Source organism: Acanthochromis polyacanthus, chromosome 21, assembly GCF_021347895.1.
Source record: "Acanthochromis polyacanthus isolate Apoly-LR-REF ecotype Palm Island chromosome 21, KAUST_Apoly_ChrSc, whole genome shotgun sequence".
NCBI lineage: Eukaryota > Metazoa > Chordata > Actinopteri > Pomacentridae > Acanthochromis > Acanthochromis polyacanthus.
In genome coordinates this window covers 15,697,947-15,716,216 of record NC_067133.1, presented here as the reverse complement: position 1 = coordinate 15,716,216, position 18,270 = coordinate 15,697,947, and the positions used below count along the sequence as shown (strand labels likewise).

The following is an 18,270-nucleotide window of genomic DNA, read 5'->3' as shown; positions in this document are numbered from 1 at the left end:
TTACCTTCTGACTTGAAATTGAAAATTCGAAATGAGGCCAAGCTCCATTTCCAGGATGGTTTGCTATGTGTTGTGATTAGATTACAAACAAGGCAATGAGCTCTCGAGCCTATTCTGTTGCCTTATTTTTATCCCGCCTAGTGTTTTTTGCTGTTGCCAAAAGGATTAGGAACTTATCTTTAAATACCACTCAAGCGTCACCTCGACACGTCATCCTGCAGTCCTGAGGTGAATGACTTCTATCTCCAGCGTTTGAGAAACCACTGATTCTCCCCTGTCAGGCCACAGACGTGACGTTTGTTCTTTTTATTAGCCACAGTAGTTAATGTGGCTGAAATACCAACAGTAATTGGGAGAAGGGGGTAAAGATGTGGGTGGTGTGTTAAGCATCTAAATCAACCAGGGCTTTTGGGCTTTTTAGTTTTATGAGGTGCGAGACCTTTGCCGCTCCATTCAAACTGCTTTACACTGAGGTCACCGCAAACGGATTAGAGATCACACCAGTGTGTGACCCAGGCTCACCACCACACTGCACACACGATTTATAGAGTTCATGAAAACATGACATCATTCATTAAATCAGACTGCTGTGTACATGCAAGTTCTCTACTTAAGCAAATTAGCATCTGCCACGGCAAAGGCATGAAACATTATGTCAAAACATCAGCTGCTTGTTAATTACAAATTGCACAACACAAAACTAATAAGATGTATGCACTGGAAGCCTGAAGAAGCAACCAGAGAAGACAGGGAACACCTATGGACTGAGCTGAGATTACCCAGTAGCCCGTCTGAGTCTGAAGCCACTCATTATATGGAATCCTCTTTCTGCATAAACAATGGTTTAAAACTAAGAACCATAAACAGGGAATTTAGACAGCTAGCAATCATTCTCTGTATGGATTCAGCATTTTGCAATTTTGCACGTTTTCTTTCAGGCCTTGCTAACAAGGCAAATTTCCTAAGAGAGGCTGTAATTCTCATGAAATGTTGTTTGCAGGTAAGTAACTATCAGCAGACGTCAGGTTTTTTTCACTCAGCAAAGGAGCAAAACAAGGAAAAGAGAGCAATAAAGAGACTCAAAAACATTCTATCAGTCCCATGTGAAAAAGTTAACTCGTCACTCAGACATTTGCCAGTACCAGATGATGGCATACTTCCTCAATCAGACGTCCTCTATTTTATAAGCCAGGGGTGGAAACAGGTCATTGTGGCCATTCAAACAGAAAGGGAAAGTCTGGGATGTTATTGAGCTTGGACATCTTGACACAACTGCTCCGGCCTCCAAGCAGTCTCATAAAGGCAGAGCAGCAAGCATTTAACAGCACTGTGCCACAGAGTCACCGGAGAGAAAACACTTACATAATGAGCACACCCACTTTTTACACAGCCATGGGCAACAAAAATGAGAGGAGAAAAAGGACATCTTTGAAAATGTGGACAAAAGACCGTCTGTCTCTCCAGCACATTTACCTAAGGGAGTCATAACAGAGCTTAATAGTGTACATTTACCCCGACACCGGACTGATCCTCTAACCACAGTGTTTCACCTCCTCTGGCTGTTCAGCAGCTCTTCATAAGCAGCTTCTCTCTTTTCCATCCTGTGTGAGGATGTCACCTTAATGTGATTTAGCTAAAAGTGTGTTTTTATAATAAGAATAAAGAATTTGTGAAAGGGGCCCCCCATAATAATAAATCCACAAAGAGTTATCACCTGATTCTGCAACTCCCCTCAGCTTCATAGAGATTTATCGCAAGTAGCAGCTAGTTCAGCAGTTTGGCCTGCATCTTTACTGTGTTGATTCATTGTTGTTTACAGCAAAAGACCTCTAGAAACACACTGTAGAAATGGTAGATTCAAAAAACCTCGGATTTGCATTAATCAGGTGCACAGAAACACAACTAAAGATGAATGATAATGTTGCTCACATATAAACTTAATAATGTTAAAAGTATGTAATATATCAGTATTGTGTTCACAGCTTGTTTCCATTGCCCTAAAATGGCCAAAAAATCTGATTTAAGGACCAACATTATGAAAATCTCTCCACTACCGAAAATGGAATCTCAGGCAAAGGTTGGGACATTGTCACATGCCCTTGTACCCTAAAAAATGCAATCAAATCCCATTTTTACATCAATCACATCCTTATGTTTGACACTTTCTGGCACCAACTCACATGTTACTTTATAGCTGAGGTCTTAAAAACACGAGTTGTGTTTTCTGACCCAATCATGACTAGGCCTGTTTGTTTCAGTGGCATGGAAAGTTTTCGTGTTCCCCAGGTCACGACTGAACTTCTCATATTTATGTTAGCTAAACTGCAGGCTGGCAGGCTAATTCACTGGTATGTGCTTTCAGTGGGTCTCCTGGGCCAGGTAGAGCTCCTTCACTACCGTGGTCCCTCTGAACTATGACCCCGGCTTTAATGGGACGCCTGGCAGAGAAAGAGGGTCAAGGCTTCAGAGCAGTCTCACTTAGACTTAAGGTAACAGTTTGTGGAAGCGTAGCAGGTTACGTAACCGTGTCGCTGGACACTAATGACTCAGTGGGGCCTGAAGAATGTCAGCTTTCAATAGGTCTCTTTTACATCAGTTGCTGTTTATGGCAACAAAATTAGCTTCGGAATGGAACGATTGGACAAATCCTGCACTGTGTGCTAGATAACAGCTATGTAGGGCTTGTGACCAGCCGCTATCAATGTGCTCAGCCACAGGCCATAAAACAGAACAGAAAAACCTGTCATCTTTTTTTTCCCCACTTCTTCTCTTCTATTCCCTTAAGGCAGCACAAATATTCATTCCATCATTTAGAAGCATGAAGAACAGGCTGGTATGAGTCACTCCATTTTAAAGGCCACATTTATAATCAAAAAGCATTGAAGCAGTTACCATCATCATTCAATCCAACAGCAAAGTTTAATTACTTGATAAGTTGTGGAATCCAGCTTCATAAATCTACATCTGCACGTCTTTGCTTAATATGACTGTAAAAATGTTTGAACTTTAGGCATTTGATGGTGAAATGATTCTTATCTGTAGCCCTAAATGTCAATGACTGATATGCTCCATGAGTTTGATTTCTTGGCAACGACTATATTGTTGCTGAGGAACGTGAACGTCTCACACTGTCTCGCATTTTTCTTCACTACATGAGGTATAAACCGAGGCCAAAACCACAGCCTCCACCACTAGTTCCTTTATTGTCTGGGAATGACACTCAGCTGGGGAAGACTTGCTTGTGTGTCTGTACTTTTTCTGTTTGTTTGGGGTCAGCCCAGACCTTGGTCTCTCTAACAGCGTCTTGGGTTTTATCTCCAACAAGCCCCTGGAGCTTAGGTGACAGATTTCCCATGAAGTCCAGGTCATCGTCACGTTGGCTCTCTCTGCAAGCCATAAATACCAATCACATTTTCTCATTTTCACTGCCCTGGCATCCAGTTAAGCTGTGACAGTTTCTTTTATTAGACTTTTTATAGACTTAAAAAGTTGGCAGAGAATTCGAGTGCCTGCACATCAACATCACTGGACTTTCCAGTCTTAACCTGTGACACCGATGAGTCGTCAAATCCTTGTAATTACTCTTGAGTGACATACAGGCTTGACTGACAACCAAACAACTTTCCCACAGATAAGAAAGCTCCCATAACCAGAGGACACCTTCAGCATTCATAGCTGAACGTTGTGTGAGAAAAAGTCAAGCCTCACCTGCAGCTCAACCAAGCCCAGAGCAGGAAGCAGGAAAACACATACCAAGAATAACGACAGACATACCTGAAATGTTTATGGCTGCATGCGTGCATGCATGAGATTTCATGGCATTATGAATATCAGTTCATCGTGTTAGGAGTGAATTTTGGTGTTTTAGACAGGGTTAGAAATAAGAAGGAAAGGTTCATCTAGCTCATGAGGCTATTTTTCCAGTGTTTAATTACACACTACCAGTCAAAGTTTGGACACACCAGCTCATTCAATCATTTTTATTTATTTGTATTATTTTCTACTTTGTAGATTAATACTAAAGATTAACACTTTTTTGTTGACAACATAATTTCATATGTATTGTTTCATTGTTTTGATGTCTTCAGTATTAATCTACAATGTTGAAAATAATTAAATACAAACCACTGAATGAGAAGGTGTGTCCAAAACTTTTCACTGGTAGTGCATATTCCTAGAAAATATATTTTATTTTATTATTTTTTAGGCGTTACCTGCAAGTGCTTAGACAGTAGTTTTAATGAAATCTATGTGTTTTGTGTATTATATAACACAGGTTTAACCGGCACAGTTGTTATCTGTCATACTGATGACTGTCATACTGAGGTTGATGACAAAAGCTTTTGTTTATGTTCCTGTAACAGCACCAATCAGCTCCTGTCCTTTGCCACCACTTGCCAGCTGGCCAGCACCTTTTCCTGTTCAGCAAATTCATTGGCTTCCTCTGCTGAGCGTCAGCGCAGTGGGCGGGGCCTGAGGACGAGTTTATTGTCAGGAATGTGTAGTAGCACTCAAACTAATTCACTGCACCAACTGCGGGACGCTCCTGCAGACATCATCATCGTCCTCTCGTTTGAGACGCGCTTAACCTGGATTATCGCCCGGTGGTGTCACACAGCTCCAAACCGGTTCACTTTATCATGAGAGTTTTTACTTGAACGGAGCAGATTTTTTTGTCTTATTTATCTAGTGGGAGAAAAAAATAATAATTTCAAAGTACGTCTTCAATGCCAAATTCAACAACGATGAGCAAAAACGGGATGGTGACAAAAATCCACACGAGGATAAGAGTCGAAGCGTTCGCGGCCAACTACGAGCTGGTTGGCAAAGAACTGGGCAGGTGAGTTTGTCTGTTTGTTGCAGGAGTTGCCAGTATTCATTGACAGAAAAATATCATAATCTGGGTGCTTATTTGGTTCGTGCGCTGACTGGCTGGACTTTGCATCACCATCTTGAGGAGCTTAAGCAAATCGGTTAATCATATTAGAATTACTCTCTGCACGTGTTAATGGGAAGCTTGTTAATTGAGCATTTCCAATCCCCGCATACCATCCGCTGACGGAGCTGCGCTTTGGCAGCCGGGACTGCGCTTTTGTGCGTCTTGGCTAAAAGTTACTGGATTGTTTTAAGGTTTTCTGATTGGCCTATTTTAATGAGTTATGTGGAGAAGCAGGGGGCTGAAAGCTCCTAGAAACCCTCTCTCAGGGAAACCTAGTTCGCAGCTACCGTCCACCCACTGGTCTTGTGTTTGGTATCGAGGAAAGCATTGTATTTTTTTCTGTATTGAAACTCCACAACCTGTGTTATGCTCACGTGTGCGTTCTAGTCATTCTTAGTATATGTGGGGGTGAAATATAAAGCCTCAAATGTCATGAGTTGAATTTGCATTTATTTTCAACGTGTTACAGCCTCACAAGTGTGATGTCAATTGACAGAATAGGCAACAAGACTAATGAGAGAACATTATACAGTAAGAAATCTTAATAGCTGTGGAAGACTATATATTAGTTTTATCAGTGTGAGTGTAAGTTATATGGTTAGGATTTGTCTCAGTTGTCCTATTTTATATGCTTGTTTTCCCAGGAGATGTCACTAAATATGCCATCCACCAGCAGCCAGTTTTCTCTCTCTGTCTCCCTCTTCAGCCAAATGCATTTTGTTGGCCACACTTGCTGAATTGTGAATCCCAGACCTAAGTGCAGATTCCATCCATATTTAAGAGGGGATTCCCCAGTGTGCCAGACTGTAAGGACTTTCCCCTCAAGGCATTTGGAATCAAAATGAGGAGCTGCATTTTACTTCTTTGGTTTCACTTAACAGCTGTTTGATTTGTGCCAGTTCTGCATCTGTCTTTACAGCTCCACTTAAGGTTTGCCGCTCTGCAAAGTGATAGGACAGGCTAAATAAAGAGTGCATTGGTAGCAGCCAGTTTCTTTTGTCAAACACCCTGTGACATCAGGCACAGCAGCCAGGAGCTATAGGGGGGTTGGCTTGAGGTACCAGGCTACAGTAGCCTCTAAGCACTCGTCATACCTGAACTTTCATCCTCCTTCCCTCCTTCTCCCATGACTTCAACTCAACAACATCCTGAGATCAGGCCTCATAATCGCATTACGGTAAATGAAGGAATGCATGTAGTACTGCAAGCCAGGAAATCAGCTGTATAGTGTGTACATGAGGAAGTTTACTATATTCACACCTGTAGGTGCCAGAGTTTATTTCTTCCTATAGACGCTCTTTTCAGCTGTCTTCAAATTGAAAGAAACAATACAGCTCATTTGGCCTCAATTTCAAAGCTTTCTCCCCATCAGGGTTTGCATTATGAGCTGCAGTCCCCTGCAGAAGTGTGCACAAAATATGTTGTGGCCAGCTCGAAAGCAGGAAGAGGAACTCATGTTGTGTGTCTGTGAAGCAGGGCTGTCATTTCTCATTGCACTTCAGACATGAGTCAGTACCCCAGTGAGGGAGACAAAACGCAGACTCCACAGGAAACCAATTTCTCAATCAAATTATCACCATCTCGAGTGCTGGGGAGGAATTAGTTGTGCGTCACAGTAAAGTTGATGATTGATGAGAGTGTAGGCTGAGACAGATTCCTCAGAGAATAATCGTGCAATGCAAAGTGAGATGTTTGATCTGCTTTATTGTAAGATATGTTGGTGTTTAAGTAAAATAACTACTAACATGACAAAGTGTGAGTATGGCCGACCTGAAGATGGCCTTGTTTTGTAACCTCTGACCTGTTGTCAGCTTTTGAAAAGGCCTCCTGTTGCTCTTTTCCGTCACCAGTGGTCATTTCTTTTCACCCCATATGTAGTTCCCAGCCTACAGCTCTGAACTTGGCTAATTAAGGATGAAAAGACTCTGACGGCTTTTGCCTTTTCACTCTGAACAATGCCTTGTCGCCATTCTGTCAGACTGGGAAACTGCAAAAGAGAAGGAACTGGGCCTCCCAGCAGCCAGAATGGGAGCCAAAACAGAACCAGACTCCAGCCAGAACAGTTGCTGTTTTTGGTCAGCAGCACAGTTGGCTTGGAGTAACACTGTGTGGGAAAACGACTGGCATCACGCTGAGTGGACCTCTCTGACTTTGCTTCATTTAGATTCTGCCCAGTTCAGTCATTGCTTTACATCCTATATTCATGTTTCCAAAGCCTTTGGCAGTACTTGTGAATTGTGTAGCTCATTAAACCATTGAGATGTTGGATGGATAAAGATGTTGAGGTTACAGTGTCACTTTTCGCATGCTGCATTAGGCTCCAACCTGACTGTAACAGCAGTGACCCCTGCCTTACATCGCCAATCGTGGTCAGGTGGGTGGTCTTGGTCCCGAGGCGGCTGTGTTTAGCCGACTGGTCAGCTTTTGTAGGACTGCCAAAGGAAAAGCAGTCTCTGGCTGAGGGTCTGGGCGGAGGCGTCAACACAATTCCATTTGTCCCTGCTGCTGTCAGCTGTGAAGAAAGGGAAGTGGACAAGGCCTCATTATCAGCCTGGGAAGGATGGTTTATGATTGTCGGTTTGACACAGAGTGGCAATTCTGCACACATCGGACATCCTGCCCGCACCCACAGCTGACCCCGAACACCTTCTTTGAATCCATCAGTGTATATGCACAAAAATGAATTGTTGCGATGAGGTCGTAAAAGTAGGTGCCCCTAATCCCATGTCGTACCAGTAACATTGAGCAACCAAGCTGTTGCATCTCTTTGTTTTTGCTTGACCTCTAAAGTGGTGGTAACCTTATCAGGTCCCTCCCCACTATTCAGCAGCTTTGGTCTAAAGTGTCGGCCTTATCTGCCTGCTGTCAGACCCTCCTGGAGGCTAGAGGAGGAGGAAGGGAGAACTCTTAACCGAATAGCTAATGACGCCTCCCTGGCGTATCAGTGGTCAATAACTGTCTGTATTTTCAAATGATGCTACTCAGCCTTATCTCTGAGCTGCTCCATAATCTCTCCTTCAGTGTTGCACTCGAGGCTGATTGGGGGGCTTTCCCAAATGCCTTGCTTCATAGCAGTTTAACTGTCATAAATGTGTCCAGCAGTTTTAGCCTTTAATTTGCAGCATTTAAGTGACCTAAATTTAATCCAGCGACTCTTTGGATATGGAACAAACCCATCTCTGACCAAATATTTCTAAAAAGCCAGTAATGTGGTTGTGATTTTCCTGTCTCCTTACTAATCACTCTCTCGCTCTCTTCCCTCTTTGTTTCCCAGGGGAAAGTTTGCAGTGGTGAAGAAGTGCATTGAGAAGGCGACAGGGAAGCAGTATGCTGCCAAGTTCCTGCGAAAGCGGCGGAAGGGCGAAGACTGCCGCATGGACATCTTGAACGAGATCGCCGTGCTGGAGTCAGCCAAGGCAAACCCCTATGTGGTGGCACTGCATGAGGTCTATGAAACCAGCAGTGAAATCATCCTCGTTCTGGAGTGGTAAGATAATACTGTAAACCTTGCAGAAACAACACAAAGGTCTTTATAAGTTCACTGAAAATTGATATTCTGCATCGTAGCCACATCTGTCTGTCTTTCCCACATTATTTGTGTTCAAACACACCCAATCCTAGCTGGCACTGGTACTGAAGACAGAAGTGATGGTGGTAATTTAAAAGACCTTTTAAACTTTCCTCACTTGTTAATGTTCAAGCTATTTGAGGAAAACTTGGATAAAAAGATTGGGTTCTTAATTACTGAAGAGAACAAAATCCTTTCATCATCACTCTCTAAAAACTTTGGAGGTTTTCTTATGCAGATGGTTTTGAAAGTACCACAAATTAATTCTACTTGATAAGCATAATTTTTTTTAGTCAGGGAAAGTCTCACATCAAATCTTACACGCACGTCATGCAGCATCCTGTTTTTTGCATGACAGGAATGTAGGAGGTTTAGTGTTTTTCATGAGAATTGTCTGCATTTATGCTGCATATCTGTGTGATCTGGCATCCTGGTTTAGTTGTGGTGTCGTTGCTGAGAAGACGGATGCATGTCTCTCAAGCCTTTAAAAAACAGACACACGTGTGAAATGCACAGCCTCGTGTTTATGCTACATGAACTTTGCCTTAAATGGAAATTCTCTGTCTCTGTGGTTAACAGCTTGCCTACGCGTAGCCTCATTCTCTCGGTTTCTTGTTACCCTTGATGACTGTGAAGAACTGTCACTTTAAATACTGACAAGGCAAACCTGAACGTTGCACACTGTGTGAAAATAACACTGAGCTATAAGTCAGTCATTTACATACTACTGTATGATCTTACTGCTCGGTGTTTATTGCGTACTGCACTCCAACATGCAGGTGAACGAGCCCAGCAGCTGAGTCGAGCCGCTCATTCAGTGACCCAGCAAGATCACCACGGCTGTCTGGCTCCAGCCTGTTGTTATGGTTGGGTATTAAATGATATGATGTATCTAGTAAGTGTCCACTGGTTGCTCTAATGACTGAGTTTAATTAGGATTTGGAAAGGCCACTTAGCATTTTAATTACCTCGTTTGCTTCATTGCAGGGAGATAGCACTGGGCAATTATTTGAACCACGTTCCTCCTGACCCTCTTCCATAACTGCTCATTACACAGGCAGGAAGCTTTCTCTTACCCGGTCCTCACTAGACATTCCCATCCCAGACATGGAATGTCTCTGTAGAACAAAAGCCTCTCTGTGGGGGGGAGGCTGTGTTTGACCTCTGACTGAAGTGTGAAAGGGGAAGTAGCACCATCATTCACCCCTGCGTGCCTGCAGAGAAAACATAGCAGGAGGTCAGTCGGCACCGGTCCACAGTTCCTTTTCAGCTGCCAAAGCAGTTGCAAAGGGAGTTACTGAGCATATAATCAAGCAGCATGCACATGCACAATATTTTAACACTGAATGAGCTCGGTTTTTAAATGACAGTTATTAACTAGCGTACTGTAGATTTGTGCTAAAATCTGCAGAAACGCTCACAGTGAGGACCTTGGCTCATGAAACGCTGCATCTCCAAACTGTCTGACCTCAGCATGAGTTTCAAGAATTGCAAACCATTTTCCATTTCCTGTGGGTTTAAATGTAAGCAGCAAGCAAGGCTCCCAAAAGTAGCACACGGCCACGCTGCTGTAAAGCGGTGTGTGCACACACACTTCTCGTAGTCCCAACCACATCCTTGTCAATGTCAGAGAAATGGAAGAAGTTGAATTCTAATCATCTTTGAAAGTGCAGTCCCAGAGTGCATTAGTACCACAGAAATCCTAAGTATAATGACTAGTTTGAGAGATGGTCACTTAATTCAACAATGAATTACCTTTGGATTCTTAAACTTTTTTCTTTTTCTTTTGCAAAGTAGATAAAGATGGTCATGGTGATGAATTCTCCATGATGAATATTTCAATATGAAAGTGTACTATAGGACAGTGATAACCCTGGTTTTGTTTGTTCCAAGGCTAAAGTTACCATAAAGAGGCTTCTGCAGATAAAATAATCTAAACTGTAACTGCAGCCAAACCAGCACAGTCCTTGAGATACAAGATATGTTGTGTGAGGCTGAAAGATTTTCAGGTCAATGATAAGAGTGTACCATGTGACTTGACTGCATTTGCTTTCAGTGCATCCATTCAGATACTCTGTGGTATACCCTGATTAGATTTTTTTTTTTTTTTAGTTTGCTATTTTAAAATTACTTTTCTTTCGAGTGCACTGCCATGTTTTATTTTCTTTTTAATTTCAATATTCCTACCAATTCAGTATCATCTTAACATAACCAAGACCTCGCTGGACTTTAATTGAACTGTACAGGAGAACAAGTGCTGCCCAGAAATTCAGCCAAGAGTCAGGTTAGGCTTGTGGAAACTAGTTGACAGGGTGCTGTCTGTGACGTCAATAAGCACCCGGCTTGGTGGTCAGCCAAGAAAGGCTTTGCCCAAACAGCCTCTCCTGCAGAACCAAAGTGATTACTAACTAAAGAGGACGTTTACTTGTTTTACAGATTTTGCCTCTTTTCCGCTTAATCACTCATTTTTCCGAGCTTAAGAATAATCTGTTCTTGACTCTTGTTTTCACATTGTTGTTTAGCCTCAGTGTGCCCTCATAGGTTTTGGCTACAGTGAGTTTATCCTTGTGGGTTCATGTAGGGGAGGATGTCTGCCTACACACTAAAGCAGTGAGAACATTAACATTCTTGGAAAGCTGGAGAGCACAGTGACAATATTTAGACTTCAGGGAAGTAACGGATCATTCTCGGCCACACTGTGCACCCGGTTAAATTTAAACAAAATGATCTTCATCAGGATTCGAAATCCTTTCAGGCACTCCACTGACAGCTTAATGAAGCACTGTCCTGTCAAGCCTCTAATTGCTCAGACAGGCACAATAAACGCTTACAGATCAAATTGACAGATTCAAGTGAAGTTTTTGACGAACCTGAGTCACTAAAATGCTTGAGGGTTCTTTCAGTTTTACAGTTTTCTAACAATAAAATCAAAAACATCTCTCAAATTACACTCGTATGTCTTTCATTTCCTCCCCAAATTAAAACACCAACAGCAGGCTTACTCGCATTTCCTACACATGTGCAGATCAGTGTAATCAAATTGAGTTTCACTGTGTGTTTCCACTGCTCTTAAACTCTTTGGGGGTTATTAGGTGGTATTGAACATGCTTACAACAAGGGGGATAGGTGGCAAGTATCCTCAAAATCCCAAAAAACATGGATCCTATTTTCACAGCTGCGGTTGGTAAAGAGTAGAGGGTTAGGAGGCTAACTGGGGATTGGAAGGTGCTGCTTATGTAACAGTCATGCCCAGGGCCCGGTCACAAAGTTTTCCTCTGAAGATAAAAAGCATGTGTGCCTTCCAAATCCCTCACACATGGTTGTAGTTTTTTTGGGTGAACTGTCAGCTTTAGGCATTGATCTGACTGATGGAGCATTTAATGTAAATCCACCGTGTCTCCACTTTACTTAATATTATTACACAAGCTCAGCAGGACCAGGCAGGAATCTGGCTTGTCCTACTCCAAAAGTGAGAAGTCACCGTTGAGTTGTCCAATTACTAAATTCCAAAAACAGATAATCCCTCATACATAAGATTTTTCTCTTTTTTTGATCAACCAAGTAGAACACTATGCTGGACAAAGCTCATGCAATATTGAGTTTCATCTGTTCCATTCTACTTTAACAAAAATGTCATTAGCTTTGATTTGTGGGCCGTTTTTTTGCTTCTGTTTCCTCCCTGTGTATTAATAAATTTAGTTGCAATATATCAGGCTGTAAAACGCCTTATCTGAACCTGTTGTAGGCTGATATAACTGTTCTTTTCTCAGCAATATTCCTGAGAAGAGGGAGGTACAGACATAGTCAGGCTACCTAAAACTATATTGATTTATGTTGGACTCGAGTACAGCGTGTAGATTTGGATGGACTTTGTTGCTCCAAGCCAAAGCACTGTTACATAATTTTCAACAAAGTAGAAATTACTTTGGGTTTGTTCACTAAGATTGTATGAGTAGGATGGGCTGTTATTTGCCATTGTCGGCTTGTGAGTCAGACTGAGGGGAAGGGTGTATTCGTACATTTCAAGGCTGCAATTTAATATGACAAGTTACAATGAATAATCAAAAATGAGAGTATGCCAAACTAAACTCCTGTGGGTGGCTATTCATGCAGACTTCTTTTTTTCCTCGTCTTATCCCTGTTATTTTTCTCAGTTTTCCTTCCTGTGCTTTCCTTGCAGTGCCGCTGGTGGCGAAATCTTCAACCAATGCGTCGCAGATAACGACGAGGCCTTCACAGAGAAAGATGTGATGCGGCTGGCAAAGCAGATCCTGACTGGAGTGGCCTTCCTGCATCGGAACAATGTGGTGCATCTTGACCTGAAAGTAAGCACAGTGAAGGGTTATATGAGAATATAGGACACTACATTCCCCGAGTGTCAGACTGAGGGAGATATTATTTCTGTTATGCAACCGCAGTTCATTCAGTGTCTCACGACCCTGTTCCCGTGAGGAACCAGTGGGTTAAAGGAACCTGACTGAACTATCATGTTGTCTTTAATGGGTCCCGAGATAACAAGGCTGTCACCGCTGAGGTTTCCTCTACTTTCCTTTCTTAGCGTCTCACAAATTAACAAAGTGTCTGGGTTCTTATTACACACATTACGCAATTACTTTAAAAGTGAATAGGTGATTTAAAAAAAAAAACAAACTGCATGTGGTCCAGATTAAGTACACCAACGCCTCATTTTAACTCAACTGATACTTGGTATATATTAATATCGTGTGGGATTAAGAGCTTTCAAGAGGTGAATGACATAGACACTACTGACACAGGCCTGACAGTTGGCCTGTCTTTTCCTTTTGCTTTTATCACATGTTCCAGCAGGCATTAGGCCAGAATTAAACACAGTTGTATGTATGGTACAGTACATACTAACCATGGCGCCTTCTAAGTGTTTGGCAGAGGTGTCCTGACTGTTTTCAGTCTCATCTGATTGGCTTAGCAGATGAGCTCAGAGGAGCAGCTAGGACACTGACTGACGAACTCCACCCCAAATCCTCTTGGGCCCAGTTACCTCAAATACTTTGACTCACACAGACAATTAGTGACCTCAGATGCAAGATCTCAAACAGCTTGAAAAAACATTATGTAACATACCTTTGCCTAATCTGTGTGTCTGCATCCTCTGCAGCCCCAGAACATCTTGCTGACCAGTGCCAGGCCTCTGGGGGACATTCGTATTGTGGATTTTGGCTTATCCAGACGCATGGACAACATCACAGAAGTCAGGGAGATCCTGGGTACTCCAGAGTATGTGGGTAAGTCCTGGCTCCACTTGTTCAATACCCACAAATCACCTGTGTCTCTTCAAATTGAGTGCCATTTATCATGACTAATTGGGGCCATGTGTTTCTGTTTTAGCACCAGAGATCCTGAGCTATGAACCCATTAGCACTGCTACAGATATGTGGTAAGTGTTTTACTCTAGACTATTTGCACTCATTTGAGAACACGCCATGCAGAGGTCATTCAGTCTGTGCTATACTTTGGGAAGTAGAGACATTTTCAAGATACTGACATCACTTGGTGTGCAAAAACATTTAGTTTTATGTCTTGACCTTTGAGCACAAGATAATCTTTGCTTCTCATTTGCATTTAATGAATGAGTAACCACAGCATGCTGGAAGTTAGCCAAATTTGTCGTGTTGCAATAGATGTTCTGAAACCATCAAAGATAACAACTTGCCTCATGACGTCCTTTCCATTCTTCTCTCTGTACCAGGAGTATCGGGGTCCTGACCTACGTCATGCTGACGGGTGAATCTCCCTTTCTGGGTGACGACAAGCAGGAGACATTCCTCAACATTTCCCAAGTCAACATAGACTACTCGCAGGATACGTTTGAGGGGATCTCCTCCCTGGCTGTTGACTTCATTAAGTCTTTGTTGTTGAAAAACCCCAGGTGAGGCCATTTACAGGAAAGATGAAGATAATCAAATGTTCTGATTATGGCTAAAACTGCAAAGTTTCCATCACCATCATTTTGAGCTGATTTACTCACTGAGGATGTGAGTCAGGTTCACATCGGCACGGAAGTACATCCGCATGCGTCTAAATGAGTGCATGTGGTAACAAGATTTGCGTCACTTCATGCAAGAATTAACTTCCTTTTTTGCAACAGGTGGTTAGCTCTTCTCATTTGTGAAGACGAGAACTTTAGGCCAGCATCTTTGCTTTGACAAACGATGAAATGTCACCGTGTCAAAAAATGAACAGCTAAATAAGGTGATTTTTCAGAGGAAGCTATAGATCTGTGTTTCTGATTAACTTCACTAAACCTAACTTTGATTGAGAGGTGGAGCACTGAGACATTAATTTGTTTCTGCAATTTGTTTGAAAAGTAGCAGCAGGCTGTCTCACATTAAAGAGCCACAATCTCCAGCTAGAGTTGTTTAATTGCAGCAGATTAGTGGTAGCGCTGGAAAAAGTTGAGGATTCCTTAGTGTTTGAGTAATCGAGAGAGATGGAGAGGAAAATGTCTTGAGAGCAAAAAAGTGTTGCTTTTGTGGTTTTCCAAGCAGAGTGTTGAAAAGGAATATGGCCGACTTCTGAGAGAGCGGATTGAGTGAATCGGAAGATTCAGGCAATCCATCAGTTATATAAACTCTTTGGGAATTTCCACTCATCCACAGTGTTATTGTGTTTGTGTGTGCAGGAAGAGAGCCACAGCAGAAGAATGCCTCAATCACCCCTGGCTGAACTCCCATCCCCTCTCTCACCCGCACCTCCACACCAGGTCAGCCTCTTCTTTGGATGAGCCCGAAACAAGCCAGTCGGAGTCAGAGCCTGAGAGCCCAGCTCCTTCCCCCGAGCTGGACTTGATCGAGTCGTATCTCGAGTCGTATCTCGAGGGCGAGCTCAAGACAGGTCGTGACACTTTCTCCTTCGGCGAACCTCCGTTCCCCACGCGACCCGAGATACAGCAGGAGTTGATCTGCTGATCGATGTTTGACAAAGTTGGGAGAGACTCAATGATTTCAAACTCCACGGAGCAGATGCTGAAAGCCAGTGAGCCCACAGCTTTTTGGTCTTGATCTAAACCAGGACCATGCTCTATGGCTGCTGTGTGCCTGGCTGCTTCTACTGCTGTGATGCCTGTGAGCTGTGTGTAGTTTGATACCTCTGTCTGTTTAAATAATACATGCTACTCTGTGCTGATTTGAGTGATTGCACAGGAGAAATATGAGCAGGATGAAGACGCCGGAGTAAAGAGTGGGAGAAGACACGTGAGGACTTTGTTGCAAGACTGCACTGCTGCCTTAAAAGTGACAGAACCAAACTGGGATCAGCTTAACACTGGGGCTGGTTCACCCTTGCATGCACACTGGTTTGTTTTTACCCAATTAGCCTTTCAGACTGAGTTTCAGAAGAGAGGAAGCCTCCCGCTTCCTTCAGAAATGACTTCACTCACTGTATGCTCTCATCAAAACAAGTTATGCTTCAGCTGTCCCAGACATACCTTCTGTGATGAGTTTCGTTGAAGGAAGTAAAGGGTTTTGACAGATGGTTCTGCTTAACAAAAGAATTAAAGCAATGGAGAGTACCTACGCTGAAGCTAGACGTGAACTGTTTGACTGTTTTCTGTGTTTATTTATGTGTGTGTTGTACCACTTCAGCCCCTTAAGTACTCAAAGCCACATCAATGCCTGAGTTTAGGATGGATATGGTAGCATTTTTGTTTTTAAGGACAATCTTGAGCACTTTTTTTATTTTGTTATTGGACTTCCGTGTAATAGTAAGAAACCAAAGTCTCATCAAGCACAGTCAGCTCTCACACAATGTACTGTACATATTAACCATTCTCCATCACACAGTGTTCTGTTTTCACATGGCCTTTTTTCATAAAGTGCCACTTTTTCAACCTCACTTCTTTGTTAATATTACAGTTCAAAGTTTTGCTTTCTTCACTTTGTTTTTGTTTTGGCCATTGCACAAGTTGCACATTTTCTTTTTGTACTTAACTGCAAGGTTGCCACTAGATTTCATGCTCTTCAAATGTTGTGAAAATATCAGTCTCAGTAAAGAAGGAACCGCAGGGGTTGAAAGCAGTGATTAAGTTCTGTTATGTGATTTGTGATGCATACGATCTCATGACGTGGTCAACTGAAGGCCCTGATTTGCATAAATATGGGATGTTTACCTTCAGATGCTTGGGAGCAGAGAAATGAGTAAGATTTTCTCAAAAATACTGAAATGTATATTGTGAGTTAGTATTAAGATTAATCTGTAAAGACAATTTGTTTTTTTTTTTTTTTTTTTTTTACCAGTCTGAGTGGTAGCATCATTATATCATGACTTATTTTGTATGTTAACTTTTACTTATTGCTATTGTTTTTGTGCTCTTGAATTTCAGGAAAGTTTGCACTTGTCCTTGTGGACGTTACATTAAAATGAATAAATGTGGATGGCATGCATTGCAAAATGTAACAAAGTAAAATACGTGTGCATTTTGTATCAAACTGTTCTGTGTGTGTGATCATTTTAGAGCAACAACAATGATGAAATGTAGCATTTGGTGGCATTAATTTATTATTTTTGCAGTTAGCTGTGAATTCTAATTGTACATTTAGGTCAATGATTCGGTCAGATCCAGGTTTTGTTTTTTGATCTGCATCATCTCTGCCAGGAATTTGCTTGATCAAAAAAGAGACATTCATAAATTCCAAACAAAATTGATATTACTGACTTTGATGAACCTTGACTTTTCCTGTAGGGGAACCATCATCAGGTCAAGGTTTTAATTTGTTCAGTATTTTGGTTATTTTAGTTCATGCACAGGTTAAAAGCACAGTGCCTCTGTGCAGAGATGGCTATTTTGTCTAGTTCACTCCAGCTTACAAGTAAGACACAGTATTCATAAATGCTTTGCAAACTGATGAACTGATTGAATTGAATAAATTCATTTTCAGCAAATCCTAACAGAAAAAAAAAAATCCAACAAATTCACAGCCCTTCAGCATGAGATCAAACTGACGTTATGTGGTCTTCTAGCAACCCTTCATTACAAGCTGCATATGTACAAATGGTGAGTAATTTAACCAAAGAGCAATATTCTTAGCCTAGCGGAGTAGTTTTTAGATTGCTGAGTTAGTAAAACGTGTCTTTAATTTCCAAATACAAAATCACATTACAGACTTTGGTGACCCCTCAGATTGATCTCTTGGAGGTTCCTGACCCTCAGTTTGGAACCAGTCCTCACAATTTTATATCACCCCTCCATGTACTGGCATCCCTCTTTAAATACCATATGTTATCATCATCCCATTTCTCATTTTGCATCGGGCCGATGATGAACAGCGTAGCAGTAGTGTGGTGCTGATAATTCACCTGCGTATGTAGTCAATGGAAAAGTAGCTCTCATACCAAAACACATTACCCATGTTTGGACCACATTGCTAGTAAAGCATCTGCTTTTCCTCTCAGTATATCTATTTACAGAAACAGAGGATCATAAAGAGAAAAATAAAAGTCCTCTCTTGGGCCAGTCTTCCATAAATATCCAGCAGCCTCTCTGAACAGGAAATGCCAGTATCCTGTAAAGAGGAACACACAGTAATGCTTTCCAGCGTAGTGAAGCTTCGTTCTCTTTCTTTCTCTCTCACGCATACACTCCTGTGCTTGTTTACGTGTATCAGGTTAAACAATATCCCTGCCCGCTAATATCCTGAATTCTTGCTTTAATGTGTTCTTCCTCTTGCGGTCGGCACAGAGCCAGTTCAGCCCTGCTGCAGCCAATAAGGAGAAAGCAGGGCTCCCTGCA

At 42.1% G+C, this 18,270-nt stretch overlaps 1 protein-coding gene across 1 annotated transcript; it reads left to right on the top strand.

Moving 5' to 3' along the window:
- The first annotated feature begins 4,505 nt into the window (after positions 1-4,505).
- On the top strand, positions 4,506-16,969 carry stk17al (serine/threonine kinase 17a like). Its single transcript, XM_022206212.2, has 7 exons — positions 4,506-4,840; positions 8,214-8,426; positions 12,688-12,832; positions 13,642-13,768; positions 13,872-13,920; positions 14,233-14,412; positions 15,166-16,969. Exons 1-7 carry the CDS (start codon positions 4,728-4,730, stop codon positions 15,449-15,451), a joined length of 1,113 nt encoding a protein of 370 aa, XP_022061904.1. The 5' UTR covers positions 4,506-4,727; the 3' UTR covers positions 15,452-16,969.
- The last annotated feature ends 1,301 nt before the right edge of the window (positions 16,970-18,270 follow it).